At 29.4% G+C, this 21214-nt stretch overlaps 4 protein-coding genes across 4 annotated transcripts; all 4 read left to right on the forward strand.

Annotated features, from left to right (window-relative positions):
- Nucleotides 1-777: 777 nt before the first annotated feature.
- LOC145753316 (superkiller complex protein 2-like) lies at nt 778-4715 on the forward strand. The gene has a single exon (XM_082569729.1). The coding sequence runs from the start codon at nt 786-788 to the stop codon at nt 4479-4481; it is 3696 nt and encodes a 1231-aa protein (XP_082425855.1). The 5' UTR covers nt 778-785; the 3' UTR covers nt 4482-4715.
- Nucleotides 4716-4810: 95 nt separating this feature from the next.
- LOC145763567 (uncharacterized) lies at nt 4811-5733 on the forward strand. The gene is made up of 3 exons (XM_082575034.1): nt 4811-5194; nt 5286-5415; nt 5485-5733. Exons 1-3 carry the CDS (start codon nt 4880-4882, stop codon nt 5667-5669), a joined length of 630 nt encoding a protein of 209 aa, XP_082431160.1. The 5' UTR covers nt 4811-4879; the 3' UTR covers nt 5670-5733.
- A 425-nt stretch (nt 5734-6158) lies between these two features.
- Nucleotides 6159-8470, forward strand: LOC145749427 (transmembrane protein 185B-like). The gene is made up of 7 exons (XM_082565193.1): nt 6159-6277; nt 6347-6523; nt 6622-6838; nt 7137-7306; nt 7540-7627; nt 7684-7807; nt 7904-8470. The coding sequence occupies exons 1-7, from the start codon at nt 6240-6242 to the stop codon at nt 8149-8151; spliced, it is 1062 nt and encodes a 353-aa protein (XP_082421319.1). The 5' UTR covers nt 6159-6239; the 3' UTR covers nt 8152-8470.
- Nucleotides 8471-18827: 10357 nt separating this feature from the next.
- LOC145762054 (uncharacterized) lies at nt 18828-21214 on the forward strand. The gene is made up of 8 exons (XM_082574627.1): nt 18828-18981; nt 19132-19320; nt 19410-19702; nt 19825-19930; nt 20071-20209; nt 20315-20467; nt 20535-20673; nt 20775-21214. Exons 1-8 carry the CDS (start codon nt 18894-18896, stop codon nt 20916-20918), a joined length of 1251 nt encoding a protein of 416 aa, XP_082430753.1. The 5' UTR covers nt 18828-18893; the 3' UTR covers nt 20919-21214.

Raw genomic sequence — 21214 nt, forward strand, 5'->3', positions numbered from 1 at the left:
CCATTAAACTACTCTTTTCTTAAAGATAGTCTTACGTTTTACCTAACCATTTTTAAGTATTGAAGCCGGTCTTCTTACTCCTTTATTTATATACTTCCATGTGCTTTGATTTTGATGCCACGCGTTTCTCTTTTTTTCTTTTAGGTTCAATTTTTGTAAGAGAGAGGAAAAGAGATCCCTTTTTCAACCACGTGGCTTATTGTTTTAGCAGTGGAAAATTTCAAATAATACTTATTTTACTACAGTAAATTTGTATGCAATTGTATACAAACAGCCTACTAAACGTTTTTTAATTACTACATCCGTATAACGTATATTGATTGCCTTGCTTTACCTTTATTGAACTGATCTATTTGTAGAATAAACTGATTAATGTTAATTGGTACTAAATTAAAAATAAATTGTTGTGTTAATATTTTTGTTTTATGAATTTAGAAATATCTGTTGCATTCAAAATTGCGCTTGCCTATCATCTAGCGATCAACAATTTAATAAAAATTTAAAAAAATTGTAATTATTATTACATTGCCTTATTTTTTTGTTACTTTGATTAATAAACAATTTATTTAAAAAAAAATTTAAAATAAAAAAATGTTAATTAAATGGCATCACTTAAAGTAGGGTTTTAACCGAACGGGAAATCACCTTTAGATGAAATTGCATCACGTTAAAACGTTTTTACTTGCAGCAAAGTTTATTAATTATTTAGTCTTAATATATATACTTTGATTGTTAGCTTATTTTTAAACTTTAACTGTACTTTAGGTGAGCATTACAAGATAATAATGAGCGATACAAAAAATGAGGAACATTTAAAATTTCGACTTTTGGAAACTAATTTATCAGGTGATGTGGTAGTTGTTGAAGACCAACATGAAATCAAAGACAAAGTTGGGATAATTCCTTCTTTACTTCCAAATGGAATACCCCCAGTATTGCCAAATTTTAACAAAGAAATCGAGAATCGATTTCTAAGTTCTCCAGAATGGTTGGATGTTCACCATCCAAAACATACCCAAACATTTTTACCCAAAGAAGTAAATTTATCTGAGTTATACTCAACAGATATTTGTCCACTTCAGTCGTCCATTCAAGTTCATAGAAATCCAACTTCTGGAGAACTGTTGGGTTTCTACGAGGAAAATGTTAATGAAGGGTTGAACTTGACCCCCAAAAATTCATGTTCTCTATTTCGGGCCCCTGGGTTACCCACTGAAGCATTACGAGGGACTTCGACAAGTTTTCCTTTCTGGCCGGGTGGAATGAAAGAAATAGATGAAATATTAGAGGATAAAACGGAAAATGTGATTAATTTTGAGGAGAATCTTAAAACTTGTCCTCCTGGTTTTGAAAGTGGAATCAATTTTAAAAAACAAAAAAGTTCAACAATGTTCAACGTCGAAGACATTTTTTCCGATTTTGGAGATGTTAAACTTGATGAAAATTCTCAAAAAGAAAGAACTGAAAAGGACACCCCTATTCAAAATCATGAAACCGATAATGAACTGGTTGATCTTATACCAGATTTGCCAGAACCTAAAAGCTTACCAGAAAAAGTCATTGTTATTAAAAAAGTTGAAGTTAAATCAATAATAGAAGGAGTATGGGCAGAAAAGGTTGACATTTCAGTTAAAATTAAGGACTTCCATCAACGCATTCCAAACATGGCTCATAAATTTCCATTTGAGTTGGACACGTTTCAAAAACAAGCAGTCCTGAAACTGGAAGATCACCAGAGCGTATTTATTGCCGCTCACACATCAGCAGGAAAAACTGTTGTTGCGGAATATGCAATAGCTCTCTCAGCAAAAAACATGACTAGGGTTATATACACGAGTCCTATTAAGGCATTGTCCAATCAAAAGTTTCGAGACTTTAAACAAACTTTTAAAGATGTCGGTTTGATTACCGGTGATGTGCAAATTAATCCTGACGGTTTTTGTCTAATTATGACAACAGAGATTCTGAGATCAATGTTATATAATGGCTCTGATGTAATAAGGGACCTGGAATGGGTCATTTTTGATGAAGTACATTATATCAATGACTTGGAGAGAGGTGTGGTATGGGAAGAGGTGCTAATAATGTTGCCTGAACATTGCAATGTTATTCTGTTGAGTGCAACTGTGCCTAACACAATGGAATTTGCAAACTGGATTGGAAGAACCAAACAGAAAAAGATTTATGTGATCAGTACTTTGAAACGCCCTGTACCATTAGAGCATTATCTTTACACTGGTAATAGTTCAAAAACTAGTAAGGAGTTGTTTTTGTTGGTTGATTCCGATCGTAAGTTTTTAACGCTCGGTTACAAAAAAGCAGTTGCTGCAAAAAATGAAAGACAAAGCAAGCACAGAAAAACTTTTGGGGCTAAAGTTCAGCGTGGTGGGAACCCTATTGCCGATAAAGGAATTTGGTTGTCGTTAATAAATCGGTTGCAAAAGGAGGACCAATTACCAATTGTTGCGTTTACTTTCTCCCGCCGACGCTGTGATGAAAATGCAGCAATTTTGGAGTCACTTGATCTCACAACTTCAACAGAAAAAAGTGAAATTCATGTTTTCTTTAACAAGTGTGTTCAAAAACTAAAAGGCACTGATAGTAAATTGCCCCAAGTATTACAAATTTCTCAATTGCTATCTCGTGGATTGGGTGTACACCACAGCGGCATTTTACCTATACTTAAAGAGGTTGTGGAAATGTTGTTTGCAAGAGGTTTAGTTAAGCTATTATTTGCAACAGAGACTTTTGCAATGGGAGTAAACATGCCAGCTCGAACTGTGGTTTTTGATAACATGCGGAAACATGACGGTACTCGAATGAGAAGTCTTCTACCGGGGGAGTATATTCAAATGGCTGGAAGAGCTGGGAGGAGGGGTCTTGATTCAACTGGAACCGTTATTCTTCTTTGCAAGGGTGATGTCCCAGAGATGTCGGAACTGCATTTAATGATGTTAGGTAAACCAACAAAGTTGGAGTCTCAGTTTCGTTTAACCTACGGTATGATTCTTAACTTGCTTAGAGTTGAACAACTTCGTGTTGAGGAGGTTATGAAAAGAAGTTTTTCTGAATTCAATGCAAGAAAAGATTCAAAAGCCCAAGAGAAAAAACTAAAAGAACTGCACGCTGAAATGGAAACAAAATATGAGGTTAAGGAACTAATTGCAAACACGGATTACCAGCAATATCTTGAATCCTGCCAGGAATTATTGGTATTAAGATGTGAAGTACAAGAGCTAAGTCTTTTAAGTAATTCTGGGATTAGAATGATGCAACCTGGCAGAGTAATTATTCTAGATTGTGAAAAATACAAACAGCATATTGCAGTAACTCTCAAGGCAAACACTTCTAAAGCCCAAATCACATTCACAATTTTAGTTTTATGTGATGATTTAGAAACTAAAATTGATGAAAGCGTTTGGCATCCTTCTAATATACTTGGTAGAAAATTATTTCACCCTGAAGCTAATGTAAAGCATGCTGTCATTGAAGTTAAACCTAAAGAAATTTTATATGTTACCACAAAGACTTTAAGAATTAATGCTGAACACATTATGGCTGATTTCAGTAAAAGGCAACATCCAAGATTTAGTAAAGATCCACCTTTACAGTGTACAAGTGTTGCAACACAAGAGTTAATGCGATTGGTTGAATCAAATCAAGATGGATTAACGTCAATTGATATTTTCAGTGATCTTGGTTTAAATGAAATTGAATTGGTTGAGATGGTGACTAGAGTAAAGTCACTAGAAGAGTCGATAAAAAATGCTTTTACTTGTCCGACCTTACCTCGATTTAACTCACAAATAGTTGAAGTGGAGGCTTTTTTAAAACTTAAAAGTGAGTATGATAAACTAAAGTATTTGCTAAGTGAAGCAAGTTTGCATTTGCTTCCTGAATATGAGCAAAGAGTAAAAGTTTTAAAGCATCTCAAATATGTGGACACTGGTGGAGCTGTGCAGCTAAAAGGACGAGTTGCTTGTGAGATATCATCTCATGAAATTGTTCTAACTGAACTTGTGTTTGAAAATGTTTTTGCTACTTTGGATCCGACAGAAATTGTAGCTCTTTTATCATGTGCCGTGTTTCAACAAAGAGTCGATTTAGAAGAGGTTACATTTACTCCAAAACTCAAAGAAGGAATGAAGAAAATTATAGATGTTGCAACTACAATTGGACAGGTACAATATGATTTTGGGATTCGAATTCCAGTTGATGACTTTGTTTCTGCTTTGAAATTTGGTCTTGTAGAAGTTGTATATGAATGGGCCAAGGGCACAAGTTTTAAAGACATCACAGGCCTTACCTCTGTTCAAGAAGGTGTCATTGTGAGGGCAATTCAAAGGCTAAATGAAACCTGCAGGGATGTAAGAAATGCTGCAAAAGTGATTGGAGATCCATCATTACATGCCAAAATGGAGAAATGTTCAGAATTGATCAAACGAGATATTGTGTTTGCAGCAAGTTTATACACCCAATAATTGTTTATTTATTCATTTTTTGCAATCCAATTTCATTTTTATAAAAAAATATTCAATAACTTTTTTAAATGATACTTTTTTACTGAAAAACTGTGAATTTAACATTTATAAGTTCCTATTAATTAAATCATGATGAACTAATTTAATTTTTGTTTGGTCATTTTATTTTCAATTTTAATTCTTGTTTTATTATGTTATATTTTGGTTATTTTTTAATCATGTTATGGTGCTAGTTGTAAGCTTATAGGTAGCTTAATATTTACATGCAAAACTTTATTTAAAAATATTGTGCTTTGTTTAATTAAAATCTTAGTTTGTAATTATAATGCTTTTCCATTTTCTTATGCTTTAGAGTTTAAGGATATCCTTTTAAATGTAAAGATAGTTTTCTGACAACAATGTTGATTTATGGAAAGTTGTGCAACAAACAATTCCTTATAAAGGCCTGCTTATATTTGCAATGTAATAAAGTCAATCATTACAAGACTTTAAAGCTGCAAAAACTAAACATTACAAATTTCAATATTTCAAGAACCCTAACAACTGGAAAAAACAATATTTTACTTTCAAATTATTATGAAGTGCTAAATATTGGGAGAACAGCAACAACTAATGAAATAAAGAAAGCTTATATTGAACTAACTAAACAATTTCATCCAGATTCTATGCAACTGGATAATAAAGATACAGATAAAATTGATCAATTTCTAAAGGTTAGTTTTTAAAAAAGAAATATTATGTGTAATACCATAATAATTTGGTAATTTAAATCTTTTTATACAGAAACTTTTCGGATATTTTTAGATAAGAGAAGCTTATGATATATTAGGTAATCCAATCACAAGAAAAAATTATGATCTTGAAGCATTTGGAAGATCTTCTGACCTAAACCGGTTTTCTACGGGAGAATATGAACTTTATAAAGAAAAATTAGGTAAAAAAATCAAGTTGCTATATAATATACTTATGTTTTAATATACCTATAACAAAACTAATATTTTAGACAAAATACATAAAGAAAATGTCGACGAAAAGTCACAGAATGGTAATGATACCAAAGTTACCAGTTTGTTTACTGTTTCTCCGAGAGTTCGACAACTTCTTAATTATTTGTATGGATTTATATTTGCATCTGTTATAGCCATGTATCTTTTAGGAAAAAGAAATAAAACTAAAGACGATGAATAACTTTATTGGGTTAATGAATATTTAAAATATGCACTGTGCTATATGCTATATTAATTCTAGTTTTGGTTCCTTTTAAATGATAAAATTTGTTATAACATTTTAATTTAGAGATTTTTGTGTTATTATAACTTTTAAAATGTTTAAAATATTTAACTTGCATGCAATATATAATACAATTAAGCCTAATAAATTATTTTATTAAATAAAAAAGATTGTTGAGTTTGAAAAAACATTAATGTTGTTCTTTAGCATCTAAATTTAAAAACGAAATTAATATGTTAAACTTTAAATATAAATTTTTGTAGTTATAAATGTTCTTTAATGTTTTTTCATATTAAAAAAAAATTTGTTACCCACCAAATTAGTTTTTTATACCAAGAACACTACTTGCAAGTTGTGTTGTTCTGTTTTTTTAATAATTATGTCACTACAGAAACTAAACTTAAAAGAGGATAAACAATATTTTAGTGACTCTGTTATAGTTGACTATTAATTTCACCCGACACACAGAAAAGAAAAAAAATAAGTTTTTATGTTTTATCGCGCTTTGCTTTTTATATTTGTAAGAAAATGGATTTAAAAGAGATTTTTAAAGATTTTAACGCAAGGTAAGATTAGTTGTAGTTAATTTATACTGTTAATATACTAAACATTTGTAAATTCTGGATTTTTTTTAGTAAATTTGTATTTTTCGGATGTCTTCTTCCTTTTTCGATCTTAATTTCTTTGCGACTAAACGGTAATATTGATTGGTGTACATGGGCACTTTTCACACCTCTATGGCTTCTCAATTTGCTTGTTATTACTGGTGCTGTCAGTGGAAGTGTGGTTTGGTGCACACATCCAGAATACAGGTAATAAATCTAAATTCAGTTCAACTTTTTTATGGTTTGGTTTTGTTGTTACTTGTAAAACCAAGCTTTATTTATTATTCTTATATTTTCATTTTTAGATCAGAAAGAGATGGTAGTTACACTGACTACAAAGCAATGCTTATTACAGTGGGCATGCACCTTCTTATGTTAATGTTTGAGTTGTTGTTGTGTGATAACATTGAATCTAATGGCACCAAAAATATGTGGCTGTTAGTTTTTACTCCCTTATTTTTTGCTTCACCTGTTGCGGTTGCCGCTTGGATTTGGGGATTTAAGCATGACCGATCTTTTGAGGTAGAATTTTGTTTTTATCACAAAAATATTGTTTTATCCATTTAAGTAGGGTAAACAACAAATTAAGTAAGTGTTATTTCTTAGATTTTTGATAGCATTTATTTATAAAATCTGCATAAAATTATACCATATGTACATAACAATATTAAATGCTTTTTAAATTGTAATAATTAATTTTTTATTTAATTTTTCAAAGTTTATAAGTTATAAAGGCTATATATATTTACCATAATTATATATAGATTCTAAATTGAAAATTTTTAACCTTATTAAAACCCATTTTTTATTAACTTTACAGCTTGAAATTGTGTTATCAGTGAATTTACTTTTATTTATATTCCTTGCTTTAAAATTGGACAACATAGTTAACTGGGCATGGACCGCAGTGTTCATACCTTTATGGATAGTCATGTGTTTACCAAGTATTGTGGTTTTATACTACTTTATATGGACACTTATCTTTTTTAGGTATGTAGAAAAATAATTTGTTATCAAATAAAAATTTTAAATTGATTGGCTTTTTAAAATATTAAATGAATTATTTTTTTGAAAGGTTATCAGTTTTGTAATAACATTTTTTGATAAATTTTTTTTTGTTTTTTGTAATATTTATATTTTGTAGGTTATTAAAAAAAAAAAATGTTGCCAAAATTTTTAAACAATAAAAATCAAACCTTAAATTTGCAATGAATTAATTTTAGGTCAACATTTCCAGAATCAGACCGAAGATCCCATCTAGTATTAGCCTGCACTTGGCTACTTGTAGTTATACCATTACTTACTTTTCAGGTAGGTTCAACTTGAATAAAATAATAAAAAAAAAAATTTATTAAATTTTTTGTCAGGTTTTATTGGCTTATCGTCTAGACGGAGTTAATAATATGAGTTGGGCAAATATATTTATACCACTTCACATTAGTATATTTGCTTTAATTATCGGGTCTTTCGGTAGCAAAAGTGGTAACAAATGTAAGTAGACGGCCCAATTGTGTTTTTTTTTTATAATTAATTCCATTAATTGATATGTAAAAAAAACATAAAACAAGTTATTTTATGATTTTTTAGGGTGGTTTGGAATTCGCACAGACTTCTGTCACTTTATTTTAAACATTTGTCCGTTCATGAGAATTTACGGAAATATCTCCTACAAACTTCCGCAAGACGGCGATAGAACGTCGCCAACCGCGCCCGGCATACACATGCAAAACTCTCATATTTACGGCGCCTCGAAAAAAAACGCGACGAAAAAAATTTTTGTTACTAGTAAAACCGACGGCGTGGTAGCTATGAATGTAATCGACACACCAGACTAACAAAACTTTGCGTTTTAGGCTTTTTTGAGCTTTGTAAGTATAGCTTTCAGGTTTTAGCGCGAAATAAGGAACAAATCCTGTACAGAGATATCGCATGCTTTGAACGACATTTTTTTTGCTTCAATTTTTAAAACATTTTTGTAAAAAAAATAAATTTGGTTTATATTTAATATATTTTTTACGGGGTCTTGCGGGATTGGGTATTATCACAACAAAAAATTTCTTTTTTAATGTTTATTTATTTTTTTTAAAACGTAAATGTACAACTTTATTATTTTGTTGCATCACTTCTCTGCAGTAAATACACAATCATAATATTACTATATAAACGCTTCAATTATATAGATTTAAGGTATCAGAACTTAATGAACTAAATAGAAGTCAGAAGTAGAAAAAGGGAATTTTGCCAACTTACATTTTTTAAACAGAAACAATTTTTTAAAGTATTTTATTATATAAATAGTTTTGGACGTTTCAGTCTTCGCTAAACATCAAAAGTCGAGATGTTTTGAAAGTCTCTATCACCTTGCAATAAGTGAATTATTGTGTTCATTTTTACTCGGTTATTTCCTGATTATTTAGGCAGAAAATGGCCAGACAACGCATTAAGCTGCATCTGATATCTCTGGTAAAGTTTTGCATAATTGCTCACAAGAGCAGAAGGCTGATACACCGTTGGTATCACGTGATTCATAGAGGACGACAATAAGTTGGCACGATTTAAAAAGTCATTCACAGGGTAACGTAGATCGTGGGAGTAAGGGGACGCGCCGAGAGGTGATTTCCCGCTCTCAAAGGAGCGATTTCTAAACAAGTTTGAAGAAATTGGGAATTGGGCAGAGTTGTTAATCTTCGAACTAGGAGATTTGTTTAAAATATGGTCGATTTTAAAACTACTTGTAGATTCGAACGTAGGTGACAGGGACTCTCCCGAGTTTGATACCGACGGCTTAACGAAGCCTACTCGGTCTTCTGAAACTTCTTTTATCTTTCGTGAAACGATCGATAGGTCTAAGGCTGAATTGTCATCACTTTTATCAGCGTCGTTCTCGGGTAAATCTGGAGAAATAACATCGCTTTGTCGTGTTTCTGGGTTAAATGGTAATAGAGTTGGCCCCAAATGTCGTGATTTCAGGTAATCAATGACCGCAGTTTTGCCGTTTGTTAGAGCCTCGTTTTGGGGCTGGAATTTTCCCGGACTTTTCTGTTTTGCGAGAGAATTTTGCTGGGTTGCCTTCTTTCTTTTTCTCTCGAGTCTTTGCTCCTCTCGTTTTCTTACTTCTTCTTCGTTCATTGGCTCACCTTAATAATTACCAAATTATTCATTTTTTGACAATTATTTTATTCAATTAGAAATATAATTTAAAAAAACCAATTTATATTATTGCAACTTTAAGTTAATAATTTGTTTTAATTAACTGACTTTGTACAAGATAGCTTTGATTATTTTTTTTTTCTTAATTTTAAAATTTTACATAAAATCACAATGAATATTTTCAATTAACTTTTATCGTTAAACATACCCGAGCAAATAGTTAGTTGAGCGTTTCTAGGCGGCCTTCCCGGTCCCTTTTTGGTATTTTCCTTTTTCCGCCATTTTGCTCTCCGATTTTGGAACCAAACCTATTAATACAAAATAAAAATTTAAATTCATAAAAATCTAAATTCATAAAAAAATTTAACACAAAAAAATTTAAAGTTAGAAAAATCAATTTATATTTAACAAGTAGGAATTTTAAAATGTTTTAATTAAAGATGTTTGTTTAAATGGATTTATTGGTTGCTAAAACGGTCAATTTATTTTGTTTTAGTTTTCAATAAGTTTTTGATTTTTTTAGATAAGTTTTGTTACTTTTTCAAGTTTGGTTGAAATTCTGTAATATATATAAAATAAAAAGCTTATTAATAATTTTACCGATTTTTGGGCTTATAAAAAGAAACATTTAAAACGACATGTCTTTTTTTTCAATATTTTTAATTTACTTTGGATGGTTTCGCTAGATTTGTGGTGTTCTTTTTTAAAATTACTTTAACCTTAGATAAAATTTGTTACATCCTTTCACGTCATACAGTGTATAAAGTTGTTATTATAGGCTATAATTTAGACGCAGTTGTGGAGGGAAAAAACACACAAATAAAATCAAGGATTAAATTGTATTCGGTTTAAAACCTAAATCCATATACAGGGTGTGGATCAACTGAATTAGCCCGAACAAATTGCTGGGTTTCAATTATAGTATTCGACCAAGCCAAGCGTTGAAAATTGTACTGGATTCTATTGATGATAGTTTATGTTTAACCCGAAAAATAAAGCCCTAAATTTGTTCGAACAAAGACTAACAAATCCCGTACGATCAGCGCTGATTTGATGTTCGAAATATATTAACTTTTTTGGGTGAACACAAACGTAAATTACACAAAGAAGACAATTTCGTGAGAGCCGCGCTAATATAATATCAGGTTTTTCGAACTCGTTTTTTTTCTTGTAGTTTATATCTATGGGAATAGCGATCTAAATTGATGCTTGTTATTGAACAGATCTTTAAAGCCAATAATTTTAGTCGGGAATGTGCTAGATTTAATCCCACAAAATAGCTGATCGCTTGTTAGGAGTTATTCTTCGTGTAATTTTACATTCAAGAACACCTGATACGACTTGTTAGTTTGTGCGCAAGCCAATAATTTCATTATAATGATTGTTTTTCATAACAGCGTCCTAAATCTTTGAATTTGTTTTGTTTAAATAATAAAAATAGAGTAAAATGCATATGGCAATAAAAAGGAATTTTATATAACTCAAAATTAAAAAAATAGATTAATTAAATAAAAAAAATGCAAAGTAACTTTAAAATATTGATTATCTTAATATAATATGATGTCCCAATATATACCTGGACTCGTGACTCGACCAGATCTAGTCTCAAAGCAAGAGCTTCTCGCATATAAACATCAGGATAGTTTGAACTTGCAAAAGCTTTTTCCAATTCTTCGAGTTGCCAAGAACTAAAGTTAGTTCTCGATCTTCTTCTTTTATTCACCCCGCTCTCGTTGCAATATTCATCTAGACTCATGCCTAAAAAAAGGTCATTTATTGTAAGCTTTGTCTTTTTATTTATATTTAAATTAGGATTTATAAAAAAATTTTATGTAAAGTAATTAAAAATAGCGTAAAAATTATGTTAAACATATTTATTTCTAATAAAATTTGAACTAATAAATGGAAAAAGTTTATCGAAATTTGTGCTACAAATTATTGAATAGAGGCTATACCAGCTCTGGGAAAAAGGTCTTTTGTGCCAATCTTGAAGTAACAAAAGAAAGTTAACAATAAAAATATTCCTTAACGAAAAATATTTCAATTTTAATTAATAATTTTTCTAAAATTATGGATTTTATGCTCGACCCTTAATGAGGCGCTCATTTAATAAAAGGACCAACTCTTCGACCGTAAATTGCAATAAGAAAACTGACAAGCCTCGTTGTCCAATCCTCATATTCAATAACGTCGCTAATTAATCTAATAAAACATATCGATTCGTTTGGTCACGTGACGTAGATCAGTTTCACTTAAACGATTGACAACCGATCGCGTATTCGCGACATCGGGAGCGGAACCGTTCTGTGACGTCATCAAGTTAACGCACGAGTAACGTAATCGGGCGGCCCTTACTTGTGACGTCACATTAAAGCGTTCGCGCGACTCTTCGGCTGTTTTATTACAACCGAATGATTGTGTTTCAATTAGAGAAATTTTACGCAACTTTAATTTTTTTTCTGGATTTTTTTTCTGGGATTAATTTTTTTTCTGGGATTTAACTTTAAAAAAAATAAATTTAATTGAACTTTTGAGTTTATATTTTTATTTCTTTTCTATATTTCAGTATATCTCTTGGTTTAATATAAACTAAATTTAATTATGGTCGTTTTTATTTAAATAAAAAAGTAACAGTTTTTGTACTAAAAATATAATTTAAATATTCAATATTTTGTTAAATAAATACAATATTTTTATTAATTAAATAAAGTTAAATAAAGTTTATAATAAAGCCAAAAAAATTGAATAAGTTTTTAATAAAAATAAAAATTTAAAATAGATAAAGAAATAAATATTAGTTAGACCGAATGTTTTTTTGCGATTTTTAAGTAATAAAACTAAGCCGTATCAAATTGCATTCATTTTATTAAATTTGTTCAATTAACTACACTGCCTTGAACTTGATTGATGTAAAGTTGAATTACTTAAAATAAAAAAATTCGATTTCTGGTTTCTACGCTCGTGTTTTTTAAAGTTTATTACTATTTGTGAATTGTTATTTTGTAAAAAAAAACTTAAACACCTGGGTTGAATATATCGTATTTAATTTACAATACGCCATTTTGGGTAGTTTACCATATTGTATTATACATTTAACAATTTAAATTTGATTTTATTATTAAATTTAAAATATTGGATAACGTTAATATATTTTTTAACGATGTAATATTAGTTTGGTATAAATCGTATTTAAAATTGCCAATAAAAAACTGTTTGTTTTTTGTATTAAGGCTCTGCGGAAAAAATAAAACAACAAAATTGTTATATTTTACTAAATATTGTTTTTTAAATTTTTTCTACTTAAAATCGCCATTTAAATATACATATTAAAGTATTCGATTTAAAAAATAAATTAACATAGTTGTCTAGTTAATCTTGTTGAAATAAACATAATTGATTTAGTCAATAATATTGTTAATAATTTATTTTAGATGTCTAATAATCAATGCACATGTGTATTGAATTGTTTGACGTATTTGATTGAATAAAACAAAGTTGAATTAATTTCATTAATATTTATGCAAATTAAAGATTTGTTTTTTAAATTATTTTTTTAACTAAAGAAATTGAAAGGGTCTTTTAATTAAAAAAATTAAAGGAATCGGAATTTTAAAATATATTTTTCCTTGATTTTTGTTTTTTATGAGTTTTGTAATTTTTCTTACCGTTTGAATTATTATATCTTGAAAAAATTGAATCTCCAAACGGTGAAAATTGGCGTTGTGAGAACATGCGACGTTGATAGAAAAACTCATGATCTTGTGGGTTAACCTGAGTCGCATTAAATTCTAGACTTTCCTGTTTAGGCGTCTGTTAACAATAAATTAACAAATTAATATTTTTTAAATAATTTATTTTTTTTTAAACTACAGATAAAAATTTAATTATTATTAATGAAAAAAATTTTGCTTTTACTAAATCGCCATTTTAAAATTATAAAACTTTCTAATTTTAAATTTAAATATTATTTATTTTTTTAAACAACCAAGCGCAAAAAAATTACTTTTTGTTCTTGATTTAAATTTTCATTTTCCGAGGTTTTTGGAGATTTTAAAATAGCTTCTTGATTGGATCCGAAACCATTTAAACTTGGGTAACAAAACGATAGAAAAGGGTGCATAGCGTACGTAGCATTCATTACTTAATAACTAAACCTGAAAATTTAAAAAAATATAGTTAAAGAAATAAAATTTAAGAACTGCCATTTTTTATTTAATTATGATTTAATCTTTTTTTAATAGAATTCCTAAGCTTTATTAAATAAAAAAAATACTAACTATAGTAGAAAAACTTAAGAATACGCTAACTAAATTAAAAATAATTTTAAAATAATTCTAATTTTATGAACTACAAAAAATAAATACTGACAAAAAATGTAAAGTTTTTTTGAATTTATCCCGATAGCTTATGCCGTAATCTCTACGTTTATAGTCAGAAATCCGCGCAACCAAACTCTATACAGCCCAAAATATTTTTTCTTTTTTCCCCTCCACTCTTCAGCGCAAGTTTTTTTCCATTCTATTAGTTTCAGTTTATGTCTACACTCATCCCAGATGCAATTAACCGAAGGGAAAATGAAAATTGATTGGATTTTATCGCTTCTGTTTACACTGCTTAAAACCCCGCAAATTTAAATTGGCAAACGGGACATTTTGTATTTTAATGCGATTTTCTTTATGATATTGATTTAATAAATATATATAGGCCGCGCTATACGCATGCTTATTATCTTGTATTTTTATTTGTTTGTGTTTTGGCTTTGCTACTGAAGAATTGCAATACGCGTTGAATTAATAGGTCGCCAATATGTGAGAGTATTTAACGCTATATTATAATTGAGTTTTTTTTTCGATTAATATAAAATTGAAAATATTGGTTTAAGGATTTTTGAATTATTGAATTTTGGTAATTATAAATAAATAAGTATGACATTGTTTTATGCATTTAAATTACATGTTTATAATATTATTTGTTTAAAATATGAACATATGCAATTTAAATTTAAATAAGGTTTCGAAATAAGTGAAATTTTATTATATTTTTTTATCAATAACAATGTCATTAAAAATTTCTATTAAAACGCTATTTAATATAAAAATTAATTAAATTCTTGATAAACGTAAATGATAAATTATAATAAATGGATTAATTAACAAAAATTAAAAATTAAGAAATGTCAAAAATAATTAAGCGATCTGTGCAAGGATTTTCAAGAAATTGATTAAATGTTTTGCGACCGTTGTTTTTTTCCGATCTACTGGTTTTATAAAGAAATAGATAATAAGCATTAAAACATAAACATATTGTCGATTTTAATTAGCATTTTTTTAATGAACTTATACAGCTTATACAGAAATTTAAAGTCTCTTTTGTTTATCAATTTTTAAATTAATAATTGTTTTAACAAAATATAAAAACTTTTTGTGTACACTAAAAAATATCTTATTTTTTATTTTTTCCCTTAATTATTTTTTTAACTTTTTTTTAAATTGTTTTTAAATTAAAAAAACGTTACTTAAAAAAATATTTATTTATTATTTTTACACAATATCTTTACTTAACTTTTGTAGGGATTTTAAATTTTATTGATTGGTTATTTAATCCAGATTTTATTTTAAAATTTAAACGCTGCCTTGCTTTTACTTTTTGCAAATTTATACAATGCAGCTTTTTAAGTCACCATGAAAGAAAAACACTTATAAAGTATAAGCTATAACCTAACTCATTTGCTCAGGATCTCAATTTACCTCTTGTTTCTACCTAGGTAAATGTTAATAATATTCGGTTCAAGACTTAAGTCATAGTTTTCGCATTCGAAGGTTTAGAGTATATAAAAAACACAGTGCATTGATATAAAGTGGCAAAAACAGAAGATGTAAGTTAAAAAAGTTCGCGCTAACAGGAGATTTGTGCGTAGGCGAGTGTTTACACCAGACGCGAACTTGTCGCGATTACTAAGTTTCCTATATAAATTTTTATTTATTTTTGTTTAAAAATTACTTTTATGCATTAATTTTAAGAAATTTAAAAAATTTATTATACTTTATTGGTGTCGGGTGCAACTACATCAGTCAAAATATATCTTAATTTAAGTAATTTAGTGTAAACGGGCCTTTAATCAAGTATTAAGACGCAAAAAGTCTTACGCCCTTTATTTGTATTGCTAATGGAAAACAGAGTGCCTATTTAAAAAGTGGCAAGGACAGGAGTCCTAACTTAAGTCGTATGGTTTTGTATTGGTATTGCTTCCTGAACTAACGACTCTGCGATTCTGCAAGAAAATTTGTTCAACGTTGACCGTAAAGAAGAACTCATTTCTTTAAAGCTTACCATGATGGATTTACTGCCAATGGAACACAGTGCATTATTAAAAGTGGCAAGGACAGGAGATGTTATTCAAGTCGTACGTGCTTTCTTTGTATTGCTTCCCGAACCAAAGACTTCTGCGATTTGGTGCAGTTTGTTCAACGTTGACCGTAAAGAAGAACTTATTTCCTCTAATCTTACCATGAAGGTTTACTGCCAATGGAAAACACAGTGCTTAGAAGAGAACTGGAAGGATTTTATAGAATTTAAATCGTACCGCTGTATTTGTATTGCCTCCCGACTTAACCCAACTTTGCGATTCTGCGAGAAAATCTGTTTAAAGTTGATTGACACTCTCCTAAATTTTGTTATAGTGTGGGAAACAATTTTAACTCTGTTGTTGGTTACGTTGACTAAAAAATTAGTTTTACCAGTTATTGCTTTCTTTTTTTTTAAACAACCTGAAAATTTTAACAAAAACATTGTGGTCAAAATGTATATTCTAAGTTTGCAAAGCCTATAAATAGATTTAATGATTGATAATTAAAGAGTGTTTAGTTTAAATTTTTTATGCTAAATAAACACATTTTTGTTACCAAAAAAGAAAATATTTCGCCTATAGGATGAGGCTAATGTAAAGGCCTTACCTATTTTGTTTAAAGCGAATTGCCTAAATCGAGGAGGCGTTTGTTTTAAATTTCCACTGGCAATTATTATACTAATTTTCGGCAGTGCGTCGTGTGCAAAAACTAAGAAATAAGAGACGCGAGAAATTCCTTTTGGTCTTCGCTTTCCGCGTGTTTTTTTATTAGCCTGTTTTAACTTCTCTATTAGGTTTAATAAAGTAAAGTTAGTAAAAATGCACAGCTTATATTATGGAACTGCTACACAGTAGTTACCTTATTTTAAAATGAGGAATAGAAAACAATATTATTAAAAATAAACTAAACTCAAATAATTTGGGTTTTAAAGATGTTATGTTAAATAAGTAAATGTCGTTTGTGCCAGATAGTGTTCAAAGTAAATACAATTTCAATTATTAAATATATTGCAATTAAAAAAAGGAATAAGCTATCATTGGTTATGTAGTGATTCAGTGTTAAGGTATAAACATTAAGCGTATGTTTCAGTTAACCGTAATTAGAAGTTTGGCAAAAAAGTTTAAAAACGTGATTCTTAATTTTTAATAATAGAATAACTATTAAAATTGGGTAGTTTTCAATAAAGCCAAAGAAAAATTATTATTTTATTATTTTACGATCAGCAGATGATTTTTATTAAGTCATTTTGATTGGCTGTTGTTTGATTGGCTGTTGTGTTGTGAAAAAATGCTGGCGTATGCTATCTAGCGGTTGAACAATTTTGAATGCAAAATCGTGATGGATTAAATAGAACAGATAAGTTAACTCTAGTTTATTATAAATATCTGTACAAGTTTAGCATGTTTATTGTATATCGCATATCTTATTATCTTACCATAAAGATGAAAACGGATATTACTACGAAAAAGTTCCAAGTTCAACTATTGACAATGACAAGCCCAATTTTTGAAATTTACTGTTGCTTTTTATTACAAGTGAGTCATATGTAAGGTTTATATATTCATAATTAAACATTATATTTATACAGATAGTATAATAGTGTAATATATGGAAAAATATTGAATAAATTTAATTCTACAAAAATATTTTTTGTATAATTTGTTACGTTTAGAGGTAAATTTTTAAAGTTCTTTAGTTTGTTATAAAGTACCATAACCTGTTACATGATTTATTTTTATTTGAAAAATGTGGTTTAGAGGTTGACATTACCAATAAACAAAATTATGTTTTAACACGAACAAGACAGACTAATGTGTTTTAAAAATAACCTAACATTCAAACACTAAAGGTTAAAGTTAAATATTATTGGCAATACTTTATTAAAAAGCGATTAGCATTCATATTAGCCGCGTTCTATTTAATTAGGTTGATTTAGTCTGAGTTTGCGCTGTTTTGCCGAATCTGACGTAAATCGGTTTCTGTCAATTAAAAAAATGACGTTTTTGTTAGATTCTAAATTTAGTTTATGAGGCTGTACCAGGCTCTTTCAAGGTTTTATTTCAGATTAAAATAGACCCGGAATTTTAACATTTATCTCGTTATCTTGTTTTTAATTTAAAAGTCTAAAACTAGCATGTGAGGCATAACCACAGAAGTGTTATAAAATAATAAAAAAATTAAATTAATTTATGGGGATTTCTGAGTGGAAATTCCAATTCTGAATCACGATACCAAATAAAATGTTAATCTCCAATTAAAATGTCGTTATCTGCGAAATCTGATGAGTTAAGCCTTAATTGTGCATTATATTACGAAACCACTTCAAATTGATTCGCAAAATTTAGGTTTACATATAAATAAAACAAATTGTTAAGCTTCGAAAAATTTCTTGTCATTAATTTCTTCGTATTTAAATTCAACGAAAAAGATTTAATTGCCGAAAACAATTTTGTTACAGCGCTAATGTTTAAAAACTCTTACAATTTTTTTTAAATGTTATAACTTCAATAACAACAAAATAATTTGTGTATTAAGTAACTTGGTACTACGTGATAACTGTAACAACATTGGTTACAGCCTTAAGCAAAAAACCTTAGTTTTTAAAAACCACATTCACTTAAGACAGGTTGTGCCCTCTTATAATTGAAAAGTTTCTATAAAAGGTTGTTGCGATTATAAAATTATCGCCAACGTTTGTTGACAAAATACGCAAGACAAGATTATCTTCTGTTCCTTCGAATTCAAGGATTAGCAAAAAAAATTTAAGTTGACTTTTGATTAAAATACCCCAAGCTTGCTAAAATTTATTAAATTAAATAAATTTTTTTTTTTTTATTTTATTTGAGGTATATTTTTAGTTTCGTCTTTTTTAAAGTTGTTAAATTTATATTACAGCGTAAGTCTCATAAAACGTAGAATAATTATCTTTAAACTGCGTAAAATTCAGGTCATTAAAGTGCAGTCTACTTTTAACAGTATAATGAAAATTATTTTGCCTTTTTCTTCAGTACAAACCTATATAAGACCAGTGTACAGACGAAGTTTTATGTTTTCGCTTATAGTTACTAGCTAGCTCGAAAATGAAGTTGGTTATAGTAGCTGCATTTCTGCTGTGCTGTTTTGTTATCGAATCCGAGTCTCAAGGCTTTCTTTTTAATAGACAAAATGGTATAAAATTTTTTTTTAATTAGTTGGTTAAGGTGAATTATTTTTTAAACTGTTTTTGCAACAATGTTTTGTGGGACGTCAGACTTTGAGAAATTTTTAAATTAAAAATTTTGTTTAATTTTTTCTTTGTTTTTAAAATTTAATTTTCAGGTTTTGTTTTTGCCACAAGACCAACAGCAACAACCAAAAGGACAACCACAAGAAGAACCCCCCCAACTCCAATACCAACAGTTATAAATGACGCGCGTTGCAAATACGGACCCTGGTCCGTTTGTGGATCTATAACAAATGGTGAATCGTTTAGAACAAGGACATCCAAAGTTAGCGGATGTAAAAAAGGTAGAAGCGGTATTTTGATCAGTAAATTAAATTTAATTATTACACAAGTTAATTCTTAGTTTTAACTATTCTTTAATTTTTTTTTATAGAAACAGAAAAATGTGATAACGCCCGTGTACTTGCTCAAGCTTTCCGTTCAAGCTTTGGTTCACCGGACCCTTCGGGAGGGGGAGGTTCTGTATCCCAAGCAGGAAGTAACGGGGGAGGAGGCATTGCTGATCGAAGTTTTCCCAGTATTTCCAAAAACGTTGTCGGGAGGCCCAAAGCTAAACCCGCTTGCACTAAAATCGAATTAAAGGGATCGAAAGGTATTTCGCTCGGTGCATCGTGCTCCAAAAATCGACCAAACACTAACCAAAGCAACAGAAAAAAACGACAAGTGGTATGGCTTAGTAAAACCTAGCCTTAGGCAACACTTTTTGTGTACATCTTACGCTGTCAAGTTTATTAAATACTTTAGCCCACGATTTTATGGTAAGCACTAAAACCTGTTTTATTTATAAGACTGAACAAACAACTAGAGACCTGGTTATTATGATTGATGTTAGTTATAGCATCGGAAGAGCACGATTTAGAAAATTGCAAAGAATTGCAATCGCCATAGTAAAATGTAAGTAACCAATGTCACTTTTTTAGCAGTACAGGAATGTCGACTACACGACCTATTGAAGCAACGTTTTACCCCCTACATACTAAGTAAAAACTTGTTTCAACGCCAACGCTTTTAATATCAATTTTTTATTTAAACAGTACTGTGTGAAGACATAAGATATCACCGAGACTATACAAGAATTGCAATTACATCATTTAGTGGGATACACCGAGTTTACGTAAACCTAAACAATTTTTTGAGCGTAAACCAGTTAGTCCACAGAATTAATTCTGTGATGTAAGTAAACTAAAATAAACGTTTTATGCTAAGGTTGTGTAATAACACTTTTTTGTTTTGATCTTCAGTGATCTCGCTTTTTAATTAACATTTTAATGTATTTAGATACGGTTTGGCTGGGCATAGAACATGTATAGCAAACGCATTGGAAAATGTGAGAAGATTTGTTTTACATCCAACATATGGTGGAAGGGTTCATCCAGATGTTTACGACCCAGAAGGCAACTTTGAACAAGATATTATTCTTATAACGGACGGGTAAGGTTAAATAAACATACGAGTTGGACTTTTTGCGCAGAAAAGTAATCTTTGACTTCCTTTTTAGATGTGAAAACTGCATTTTCAATTCAAGAGCGGACAAGATACGACAGTTGGAGGATCAAACATATCAACTTATTTTACAAGGAATTCACTCATACGTAATTGGAATTGGATTGAACCAAGGTTGCAGAGAAATGTTATCGGTAGGCATCCAATTTGATTAGATAACACCATTTAAATTATTTCAAGAGACGGAGAGAATTTCCCAAAAATGTTTCTTTAAAAAAATCCAATTTTTCATCAGGTTGTTGCACAAGGGGGAAGGTGTTTTCACTTTTTTTACCTTGATAACTGGGACTATGACTTGGAAGTTTTTGCTCAAGAATTGGAACAACCTCCTGGTGATGTTTGTCTTCCTTTGTTTGAACAACCACTTGGCACATGCTAAGCTTTTTATTTAATTGTAATACTCTGTATTGAAAGGCCATCTTTTTGTGCATAACAAGTATTAAACTATGTAAATTTTAACAAGATTTGTTTATGATACGTTATTTGTCAAAGCATTAACTCTTAAGTTTTAAGCTAATATTTATAAAAAAAAAAGTTTTTTTAAATTGTGAAGCATATAAAAGCGCTTTAGCCTGATGGGATTTTAAATGTATATTTATTAACATTAAAATCAGTTCAAAATAAAAACATGTAAGAATATGAAAAGGACAGACTTAATAACAAAACAAATAGCAT

This window comes from Corella eumyota, chromosome 1 (assembly GCF_963082875.1).
Source record: "Corella eumyota chromosome 1, kaCorEumy4.1, whole genome shotgun sequence".
Taxonomy (NCBI): domain Eukaryota; kingdom Metazoa; phylum Chordata; class Ascidiacea; order Phlebobranchia; family Corellidae; genus Corella; species Corella eumyota.